Genomic DNA, 12,437 nt, shown 5'->3' on the forward strand with positions numbered 1-12,437 from the left:
TGTGTTTATTACTAATGATATTTTATCTTGTCTCTATGGAAAGATTTAACCTCAACAAACATGAAACAAAATAAGAAAACTTATGTTCAATTTCGGAAAAACAACGAAATTCCATTTACAGAAATAACACATGATGATCCACTAGCACTAGAATATGAATATATTCAGAACGAAATAAACGTGAAGAGAAAAAATATTTAACATTAAATTTTCAGTGTGTCCCCTATAGAATTTTAATTTGTCTAATATATTTTTATATTATATAAAGGGAGTCAATCATAGATCTTGTCAATAACAGGCTTGCATAAAATGGTAAGCAAGTGTTTATGATTATTGATGAAAAGAATAAGCCATTGTCTTACACAAATCAAGCTGCTGATCTTTTAGGATATGTTCAATCTAGGAAAACAATTCAAGATCTTCTTAAACATCTTGGTAGACCTAGTGCAGGACTTCCTAAATATTTACAAATTTCATCAAAGTTTATCAATGAACCAGGTCCATATTCATTAGATATGAGAACCAAAATATATTTTTACCAACTGTTGGAAAGCAATGCGAGTACAAAATGAAAGAGAGAATAACTCACTATCTAAATTTAAATAAAATCAAAGATGAAACTAAAGAAAGTTTCAGACAAGTAAAGTCGTGATGAAGTTCGAATAATAAATGAAAGAAATGAAGAAATAAAGACACTTACCTCATGTTGTTCCTCAATTAAGTGAAGGAAATTTAAGACAAACTTATGTTATTTGAAGATTATATGATTTTAATTATGAATATTATGTCATATGAACACAATTTAAAAATGCACAAAATGAAATAGGTATAATCCGAAATAGACTTATAAATCATGAAGAATTTTTTAGAATAATACATGTGCCAAATTCAGTCAAGTTATAGCGACAAATGAAACAAAATTTAAGAATTATTTGTGATCGAAATTAGTACAATACTTCAGATAACTACTCACAAGATGAATTGATTAGTGATGTAATGATTCTTCACTAGTTTTAACCCTCATCTATTCTGTCCCTGCACCAAAGTTCAACTTTTGTAATTACAGAGAAAGTCAGCGAACGGCACTATCGATACCTATAGAATTTTAAATTATTTAATACATATTCATTCTATATAAATTGAGTCCGTCATAGAACTTGTTAATAACAGGCTTGCATAGAATGGTAAGCAAGCATTTGTGATAACTGATGATAAAAGTAATAAATGGTTTAAAGCTAAAGGTTTTCTTGAAATATTAGAATATAAAGACGCAATTTTAAACATGGATGAAGCACCAACTGTTGGTAATCTTCACAGTTAATTCTACAACTGTATGGCTGTTATTACTTACCGTGAAGAATATAAAGACACTGACTATCCAATAAGACAACGTGTTGATAAGGAAGATGAAGTCATATTTACATTCTTTCCTTTTTTTCAAATTGATTTTAATTTTTTAGAGTCCATTTCAGTTTAAATACCTCGCCATAAATCGTCTACACCAGGAGAAATTACATTTCATTTTGAAACTTTTTCTCATTAGTTTATGTAATCCCTTAATAATTTCTTCATGAATATTTATCCCTTCATCTACAAATGTTTTTAAATAATTTACATTTTTTTCTTTTACATACTGTACAAAGACTTTCTGTTCTCTGTCTTCTATTTTTAGTGGTGACTCTTTGAGGATTATGTGATTCAGTAAATTTTTTACACTTCAAACAATAGATGTGATTATGATTTTCCACTCATATACAATAAAAATTAATTAAATATTTTATTTCAATCTAAATACTTCAGTAATTCTAGATCTTTATTAATTTTCGAATCTTATGACTTAGATTTACTTCTTACCAAATCCATTTTATCTAATGCTTGATGGAGACTTGTTTTCATGTTATTTATTTCTTTATTATAATGTTCCATGGTACCATCATAAACACCATTTCTTTGCTTTAAATCTGTGAGGATCTTGATGTATTCAGGACATGTAACAAGATTCGATAATTCATTCTGCAAATATTGTTTCTTCATTATAACTTTCACATCCATTGGATCATTTATATTCGCAATTCTTCTACCTTTAAAGCCAATATAATTTCTGGTTACTTTTAAAATTTCATTTAATTCATTCTGTAATTGTTTAATTACATTAATTATTTTTGAGCCTACTAATGATGAATTTTTTAGATTTTTATTAAAAATCTTCAAATTTTCGAACTAATTGATCAGTTCTAATGATAGAAAATATTTATTTTTTTCTAAATCGCTATTGAGATAGGCTTATAGCTTATGTCCAAATATGTCTTTTTATTACAATCAAAATATCATTATACTTGTAATTGTCTGTTAACATCTTCAAGACAAATGGACATAAACGACCACAAATTACTTTATTAAAATACTGTATCCTCTCCACATTGTAGTACAGATAATTTTTCCCCTAGTAGTTAACTAGTTGTTTAGGTATATTTCCTCTAAGTGAATCAAAAACGAATTTTATATCCTTATTCTTGTAATAATAAATTCAATGAGTACCAACGTGGTCAGATATATCTAAATTAACTATTCCATATTCGAATTCTCTAGGATGACTTGGTACTTCATCAATCATAAAAACGTCACGAAAATATTTAGTTTTTAATTGTTTAACCAATTTTTCTATATCAAAATTAATTAATGCATTAGGATAGAAATAGATTATTCTTTTGAAATTTTTTTATTTAAGTGCCTTTCTTTTCCATTCACAGATTACGTACTTTTCATTCTTGTACTTCTTTATCAGCTTTTTTCTCATTTATAATTGCATTTGCAATAGCTGCAGCTCCATCAGCAAGTGACCCAATTGCAGTTAAATATGGTAATACAGAAAATAGTAATGGAAGATATCCACCTTCATGTTTTGTTTCTTTCTTTTTCTTAAGATGTTCAATTTTTTTTCGCCGTCGGTATGGCTAATGTAATGGGTAAATTTCTGTCAGTTTTCTTATCTCTCTACCTTTCTTGGGCATCAGTTAAAAATTGATTAATACTACGTTGTTAATAATTATTGGCTCTAATTTTAATTCCTTTTACTTTAATTTTGCCACTAGATTGCAAAGTGTAAGCAGTTGTAAAGTTATTCATTTATGAAGATTAAAAATTTATAACATTCCATGTTTTTACTCTCCACAAACATTGCCACTCACACCTAAACCCATACCTAATTTTCGTTTTCCATAAATAATTCCTCTAAATGCTGCTGCCACTAATTTTTCTTGTAATGAAGCATCATCTGCATGCATTCTTTCTTTTGCAGTTAATTGAAGTTCTTTATCTGCTTTGAGTCTTTTTTCTAAATTATTATTATCTCTATGTGCAATACCATGTTTTTTAAATTTATCATCTAATTTATTTATTCCTGGATCACCATATGCTAGTCTTTCTTCTAGCTTAGTAAAAAGCCAACAGTACTAATATCCTGGTAGATAAATTATTTCAAAATTAGTTGACTAAACCTCTACCATGTTTTCCACTCTTCCAGAATGTGTACGTAACACTATTCAAAATTCTGAACAACTACGGAATTTCTTTTGGATTGTTCGTGATGAAATCATGAAATTTACTTGTTAAGATTTGCATTACTCCCAATTTTTTATGATGGTAATTTTTATTTCATGCTTGTTCGTCTCCATGGATTACTGCTAATCTATCAATTTATTGATAGACGTTATCCTTCCATGGATATTCAAATTTTTTTTCTGAATATTTTTTAATTAAACCTTTACCTGTTTTCGCATCTATACTTGAGTCTAAACCTCAACAACTTCTTTTATTAAACCTTTTTTTAACATATCTTCTTGATTTCATTTTATTTGGATGTATTTCAGAATATAATGGTCCCTAATGGTATAGTGTATCTGCACAATTTGATAAACCAGAACCTGCAAGTAGTGAATTTATGTCTTCCATAATTATTTGTTGTTTACTTAAAAAATTCATTAATCCATCTGTAATTTCATATATCCTATCACCAAGTTTTAATTTATGACCATTCAATTCTACATGTAATTTACCAAAAAATTTAAATGCGCCATCAGGTCTTAATCCAAAAACTTTATATTCAGTATGGTTTGTGTATTCTAGAATTCCTTCGCTTACATTCTTTTTCCAGCATCACTTTCCTTTGTAGTACCACAACTTTTCCTGTCTTCTTCATATTTCGTTAATAAATTTTGTATACCTGATTTATTTAAAATATAGCTGCTTATTGGACTTTCATATTGTTTAATTGGTGGTACATATTAAATTCTTCTAACTGATGATAGAAAAAAAGGAATCATTTGTTTTTCAAACTTCTCTATTTTTTTCAAATGCTTTTGACACATTATCACCTAATCCTTCAATTCCTTGTTTTAGTCATCCAATTGTATAGATAACTGGTTGATCTTTTTTTTTATATTTTTCATATTCTGTTTGTGATTGTTTTTTCCATTTTTAAACTTTCCCTTTTAACTGTTCTTTTATTTTTATATATTTTCCAGCTTGTTAATAACTTCTGGGTCATATTTTGCATACATTTATTAGACATGAAAAACCATTAACTAAACTTTTTTTAACATTATGAAATTCTGTATTTTATTTCTGAACTTACCTTCATTAGGTTTTCTAGTAATCACTATCATAAAAAATCCAGTTGATCATTCCAACATTTACTACACAGTTCTTTACAATTATCTAACTTTAAATCACCTCCAACAAACTCATGATAAATATGGTTTAATTTTGTGTCATCTTGTCTGACAATATTTTAAAAAATTATATTATCTCTGACTAATTGTTTTGGAATTTTTGAACAATTTGACTTAAATAAAAACAATTTATTCCTTTATGTCTATCTCTAGTAAAATATTCTCTATCTAGATTTTCAAGAATGAAGTCATCAAAATTACATCTGAATTATCTTAACATTGATCTAATGGAATAATTTCATCATTATTTTCAATAAAAGTACTATTTTCTGGTATACTTTATTTATCTTCAATTTCTTCTTCTTATTTATAAATTCTTTATGTATTGGTTGATCTATACCTTTAGAATAAATGTACAAATGATTCATTATATTCCAGTTCAACCATCCTGATGCCAGAATATAATTAACAATCATTAATGTTGTTCTTCCACAGCCATTTTCTCCTATTCTTGCACATCAAATAGAATTTGTTAAAAGCTTACAATGTTTATTTTTAGTTTCTTTTCCGGAATTCTTATTTTTGGTCCCCAATCTGTCATTAAGTTAATAAAATTTTTTAATATTAATTAAGAAATTTATTTCAGTTAATTGACAAGTCGTTTGTTCTGAAAAAAAGATTGAGTTTACATAAATGAGACAGCTTTAGTAATGTTGCCCTGTTTGGTTTTTATTCAAATTTCTTAACGCCAAATGTTACATCAAAAAATAATAAACTGTGTTGCGATGGAGAAAAATTCCTCTAGGCCAGTATAGTTTAAAAAATTTAAAAGAATTATTCATTCAAAAAGCCAAATATTCACATTACAGAAGGTGGGATTTGAAATAGAATTACTACTGAAAGCGATTTGAAAGTGATGTAAAGTTGGATATAGATATAAAAGAAGACAATATTACGAGTATGCTAGGATGTAATAATCAAATTATTAATGCAATTGAAAAAAAGTAGATAACGATGTTCCTAAAACCATTCTATTTGAATTAATTAATAGAAATTTTAATCTGGCTGATGGAATGTTTGTAAAGCCCACTGATCATTTTCATGGAGAAACTAATATTGTTTCTTTATTCAAGCCTAATGCAGAATTTGATGATGATGATGATGAAGTCCCATACTCCATAACAGAGTGTAGGGTACAATGTGGGAGACCCGCACCACCATACTAGGTATGGTCCTAGTGGAGGTGATTTGCCGTTGCCTTCCTCCGACCATAATGGGGGTGAATGATGATGATAACGATGACACAATAACAGTCAGTCATCTCGAGGCAGGTGAAAATTCCTGACCCTGCCAGGAATCGAACCCAGGACCCCTTGCATGGGAAGCGAGAATGCTACCACAAGACCACAAGCTGTGAACTGGACCAGTAACTCATGAACCACATTACCCTGTATATATTCCAATTATTGAACCTATTCAATATTTAGAAGTTACTGTAACTGTTGAAAATGGTAATTTGGTTGACTGTAATTGTGCTTTGTAACAGTTGTTTGAGAAATGTCTTAGTATATTTTATTCTTATTAAATCATGACAAAATCGAGAGTTTTTAGTTTTAGTCATTCCCAGTGAATGAGAAGACTAAAAATAATCTAAATCTACCCATTAAGAACACAGAGATTAATATAAATATTGGAGATTGTTGGGTTCATCCTGATCATACTCTATTGTACATGAGCTTTAATACTATTGGAGTTGATGGTACAGACTATCCATCATATAATGGAAAATCCAATAAAAAAATTAATTGATAACTATGTGTCAAAACTGTTTGAGATCATCACTATAAAGAAAGGGAACAATATTTTGTCTAGAATATAACATCCATTCATTTCTTCATCTGTCCTTATGCGATTGTCTTCGACTATAGCTCGTGAGGAAACCATGAAAGCACATATCCTTAATAATGGTAAGATAAAAAGTAAAAAAATTAAGTACTTTTTCCGCTAGTTTTGTTGGGTGAATTTTTAGAGATAAAAAAATGATGTGAGAAGGAGTTTAACAGTAATTTTTACTTCGAGTTCAACTGCTGCAGATGCTATTCTTAGATGGGCTAATAAAAACGATGATGGAATTGAAATAAAAGATACACTTCCATAAGAAGGTAAAACTGTAGTAGACTCTATGGAAATTCGTGTTCCAGTCGTAAAATGTGAGCCAGAATATTCATTATAGCTAGAAGAAGAAAGACTAAATGATCCAAAAAATCCAGTTTCTTTCTTTGAGTCACAAACATTTGAAATAGCCGTATTAGATGGAAAAAGAAATTTTGAACTAGATATTGCTAATTATTGTAATTCTTCAAAATTTGATACATATGCCTTATTTATTTTTGTTGTATTTCAAACTAATCAAAATAATAATCAGCTAATTGATTATTCTTTATTCAACCACGTTAACTTACAGAATGTTTAAATAAAGAATGGATGAAATGAAGTTTTTCCTCAAGAAATTTGGAATCTATATCCACATAATAACTATCTGAATGCATACGATGATTTCCTAGGCTTAAAGAGTCACTCAATTGCATGGTGATGTCAATGTAAGTCCCTTCAATTTTATTGAAAATTATCCTCTCTATGTCATTAAGTCTAGAAGAAGGAATTTATTAGCCACACAGAAAACTACAATGAAATTCGTTGTCACTTTTAACGATAAAATTCCGAACGATACAATTGCCTGCATCCTCATGTATGGTAAGAAAAATTTAACATATGATGCTCAGCACAGAATTTTGAGTGAAAATTTTTAATATTATTATTTTTTATTTTATATAAATGGATACTCAATCGAAGAAGCTTAATAATGCAAGCAGTTCTAATTTGTTTAAAAAGATTAGTGATCTAGAAGTAAATGCATTGTATTACATTGAGGCTGTGAATATTTAAAAACTAAATATCGGGAGAAAATTTGTATTGAGCTTTGCCATAAATTCGGCAACGAACTCTATAATGAATGCACAAGTAACAGCCATTTTAGAATTCACTGTTCAGTTAAAACAAGTTTCGCGAGTGATTTGAGGCTAATTCCTATACACATACTACAATCTGTCTGCGCAGAGATGATACGCGGTAACACTTCTGAACAATTTTGTACAAAACTACGACTATCATGTTTGCGCGTATTTTGCATGGAGGTATTTTTACCTCCATGGTATTTTGTACCAGCGCTAAACTCCGGTTATTTTGCAACGATCTGTTTGCGCAGAAGTTATGTGCGCAGACAATTTATATCCGTCGCTGTCGCAGACAGTTTAGTAGTATCGCTGGTGTAGTAAATAGAGATTACTTTGAGATCGAGGTATAAAGTCGAGGATTAGTAACTCTGGGAAAACAAAATGATTGTGTCGCCTGCTCGAAGCTGTCAGCTGGCACAACATAGCGATAGCGACATTGGTTTGTCATGATTGTACAGTGTAGTATAACGCGATAGTGTCATTGTTGATGGCAAGGCTGCGTGTGTGGTAGTGAGCGAAAGCGTTCTAAATATACTAACGGTATTTTCGCAGAATTATCTCGTGACAGTTAGGTTTTCGTAGGTTAGAGACAGATTTTTTTATAAAGGTGTTAATTTATTTTCTGCACAATGATTGACAAGAAAGATGATGACTTTTCTACAAATACTGACCTGAAATCACCTAGCCAGGCTGCTGCTATTTTAGCACAATCAAGACAGTTGTTAGAAACGAATACAGCATCGGCAAGTAATTTTAGCATTTGGAATGAGATAGTCATTAATCAGTTTCCACATAAAAATATTACTTAGTACTTACATTCTGGTAAGCCGCTTGGCATAAGTGTTGCACTTATGTTGCATTGCAGGTTCAGTCGGAAATCCGTTCGTCGTTTGCACGATTGGCAGAAGCACTGAGGTCTCGCGAGAAACAACTCTTACGCCAAGTAGACGCTCTCCAGAGCCAACAGCTGGCACTGTTACAATCGCATGAAAGTGTTCTCCTGGAGCGTTCAATGTAAGAAATATCTGAATACAATATTTGTAAACAAAGTAGTATTTGTTTTAAGAAAAGCGAATAAACTTCAACAGTTTATCAAAATGTATTTTATATATATGGGTAAGATAACAAACTACAGCAGTTTAGCAAAATGTGTTTTATATATGTGGGTAACACGCATCAGAAAATTATTTGGCGGATTATACAGAGGATACAAAACGTACTTGAACATTTCAGGACACAAGAAAGGTTATTATGTTACCGTTATGGAAGTGATAAAAGTGTGAGATGAATATTTTTGGCTCGTTCAACTTGTGGTTGTTTAAAATACACTAGTGTAAAAGCATTAATAATATTAGCATAATTGGATCTTGTACATAAGTATTTACTTATTTATTTTGTTGTCATTTGATCATTCAACAAAACAGTATTTGTGATGTGAAATACACATTACAAAAATAGTGTATGCATACGTAAAACATATACAGAATAGGGCAGCTTTAGATGATGATAGAGCAGGAAATTGGCCATGGCCTTACCAGAGTGGAACCATCCTGCCATTAACCTTGAAAATTGGGGACACTATGGAAAACTCAACTCACAGTGGATAGAGTATGAACCCCGTTCATCCTGAATGCGAGTCCATTTCATTAACACTGCCTTAACCACTTTGCTCAGTGTATAATTCTGAAAGGAAATCACGTGGCCACCTAGTCTACAAGGAGCTTACATCATGCACAAGGCGCATAATCAGTTATGCAACTAGAATATAAAACTTGTTGTGTCAAACTTATAAGAAATATACATGCACAACCATCTGCTAACACTATGTCCATCACAGCTATTCTTGGAACTGACCCCCTTCTCTGAATGCAGGGAGGTTGTACTGCATCTGAAACAGAGAAAACAGGAAGTCAACAGTAGAAACATTCTTGTTCAAAGAGACAAAGCATAGATGGCACATCTGTTAACAGATTAAAAACTACTCATCAGTAAGCAAGGACCCAGTATTTCTTCAAGCTAACACACCACAATATAAACACTTCTCAAAAAGATATGTTTTTAACTCCGTTTTAAAAGCTGTTTCCTTCTTCAGCCTCCTTAGGTATGTTGTCATTGCATTACAACAAGTGACACCAAACTGGCCGTCATGTTTTTGAGTGTGACTCATTCGTGCACACTTTGTGTGGAGGTACCAATAGTTGCATGTGTTGTAACTATGGTAACTGCTATTAATTTGCAGGACCCCAACATAGGTCATGTTATCAATACACATTTGAATATGTAAAAGGACAGTACTGTAAGCGCATAAAACTTTCGAAGTAGGGACTCGCAATGAGCCCCATGTAGAGCCACGTGACAAGATTCAGATAGCGCTTTTCTGTAACGTAGAACTTTCCCTCGATCAGCTATTAGTTTTACTCCAGCAGACTATTCACTAACCTACAAAGGGCAGGAAGTAACCAGAGTACAGTGAGAGAATATGTCACAGTAGCTGAGACTGATAAAGAGTAAGTACTTGTGTAATAGCAAAGTATATTTCATGAGAGTGTAGGGATGTTATCTCTCAGGTTTTTTCAGCATGATTGATTGATAGTGTGCTGCGAGGTGTTCTGCTGAGTTGTTGTTGTCAGAAATCGAAATTGGTTATAAACAGCAACAATAGTTCAGCCTGGTTGGAGTCCAGGTAGCAAATACATATAACCACAAAACTTGCAACACCTGAAGGAGATGGCTGGGTTGGTCATGAAATATTTTGCATGAAATGAAATAACAATTGAGCAGAAAACCGGGAAGCACATTATTAATATTTCAGCAATTACTAGTTTTGTGCCATGTGAGTGTTTCAAACTTATTATAGTGTAATGTTTAATTCAGTGGATAAAAAAATCTATTCACCAAGTGGTGGCAGAACACACACATAAAACTGTTGTAATTGGCAAGCTTTGGGAGCCAGTGGCACCTTCTTCAAGCAGAAGGGTTGAAGGTGAAGGAAGAAGGGTGAAGGAAAAGCACTGGAGAGGTCTAAGGAAAGGGGTAGATTTCGGTAAAGTCACCCAGAACCACAGGTCAGGGGAGACTTACTGTATGGGATGAGAAGGAAAGACCTTTCTTTCCTTCAGGGAGATTTACCGTATGGGATGAGAAGTAAGTCTCTCCTGATCCGCAGTTCTGGGTGACTTTCCCGAAACCTACCACTTTTCCTAGACCTCTCCAGTCCTTTTCCTTCACCCTTCTTCTTTCCCCTTCAACCCTTCTGCCTGAAGGAGGTGCTACTGGCCCCAGAAGCTTGTCAATTACAACAGTCTTTATGTGTGTGTTCTGCTGCCACTTGGTAGATAATTTTTTTATCCATCCAGTTAAATAATTTTATCAATAATTGATTGTTGTTATTATAGTGTATATAATGTGACAGATTGTAGAGATTTATTTTTAATTGTGTAATAGTTTTGAATTAATTTGACTTCTCATGTCAGATAATCTTCACTAATCAAACTGTTCAAACTAAACAAATTACTGTTAAAAATATTTTAATGTTATCATCTGTTAATAATTCACAATATTTTTTTAAGTCCTTATATAAACTAGTCTGCTGTTGCTCATTATTATTTTCATTACCAGAAAGAAATTAGAAAACAATGGAGTAAATATGATATTTGTGGAATACAAGTGTTTTCCGAAAATTATCTATCTGTCTCTGCATATACATGTACAGTGCCTCTGTGTATGTTGTAATTAGTCTAATTTTGGTAGGCTTTCATGGGATAATTTGTCTTTAAGAATCTGCTAACTCAGATTTTTCTGCTTTTCTGTGACACACTCCTGAAAGTCACATAGACCTGTGACTATTTGTACCGTCTTTGTATATGTTTAGTAATCCTTATTAGTCCTTTTGGTATGTGTCCCTAAATACTTGTTATATTCTAAAATGGGATGCACAAATGATTTATAAGCAGTCCCATTTGTGGACAGATTGCATTTTCCATTATCCAGCCAATGAACCAAAGTCTGCTACCTGCCTTACATACAGCTGAGCCTATGTGGTCATTCGATTTCATACCTGTAAAAATGTACGCACCTAGGTATATTTATAAGTTGACTGATTGTAATTATCACTAATTGTTGTAGTAGTCATAGCATACTAAATTTTATCAGTTTTTGAATGCACTATTTGCATTTCTAAACCTGCCTAAGTTGCCTGAGACTGCAGTCGTGTGTGAGTTGGGTTTGGATGAGTATGTATATGTCAGTTTGTCGTCTAATTTTGACGACAGGCTTTACTGGCCAAAAGCTATATTCGTGACATTCTTTCTGTTGTGCCTATCTGCAGCTCAGCATCTCTGTTATATGGTGAGTAGCAACTTTTCTTTCCACAATATTGTTACATTCCATCCTGGATTTTACGTTGGTTGATGTAAAGGAAGTTGCCAGTCTTCACAGCACTTTGAAATATTATCAAAATTGCTTGAAAATTTGTGCTGCTTTTCTCAGATAGTGCTTCTTAATAGATAACTGTATCATCTACAAAGTCTGGGGTTACCATTAGTATTGTTTGGCATGCCATTAATATACATCTACAAAAAGTGTTCCAACAAACTTAGTTGGGCACCCTGAAGTTACTTCCACTTCTTTAAGTGAGTCTCCATCCAAGGTAACGTGCTGCATACTCCATACCAAGAATCCTCAATCCAGTCACGAATGTTTCTGCGGTGGTGTGTAAAATGCTTTTTTGAAGTCAAAAAATACTGCATGAACC

The 12,437-nt window shown here is 32.0% G+C and overlaps 1 protein-coding gene across 1 annotated transcript in view; it reads left to right on the forward strand.

Annotated features, from left to right (window-relative positions):
* The first annotated feature begins 8,027 nt into the window (after positions 1-8,027).
* LOC126100788 (uncharacterized) overlaps positions 8,028-12,437 on the forward strand; it is a 31,584-nt gene continuing 27,174 nt past the window's right edge. Inside the window, exons 1-2 of the mRNA XM_049911411.1 lie at positions 8,028-8,427; positions 8,550-8,698. Coding sequence (XP_049767368.1) covers positions 8,314-8,427; positions 8,550-8,698 — 263 coding nt within the window. The 5' untranslated portion in view covers positions 8,028-8,313. The remainder of the gene's footprint in view (positions 8,428-8,549; positions 8,699-12,437) is intronic.

Source organism: Schistocerca cancellata, chromosome 9 (genome assembly GCF_023864275.1).
Source record: "Schistocerca cancellata isolate TAMUIC-IGC-003103 chromosome 9, iqSchCanc2.1, whole genome shotgun sequence".
Taxonomy (NCBI): domain Eukaryota; kingdom Metazoa; phylum Arthropoda; class Insecta; order Orthoptera; family Acrididae; genus Schistocerca; species Schistocerca cancellata.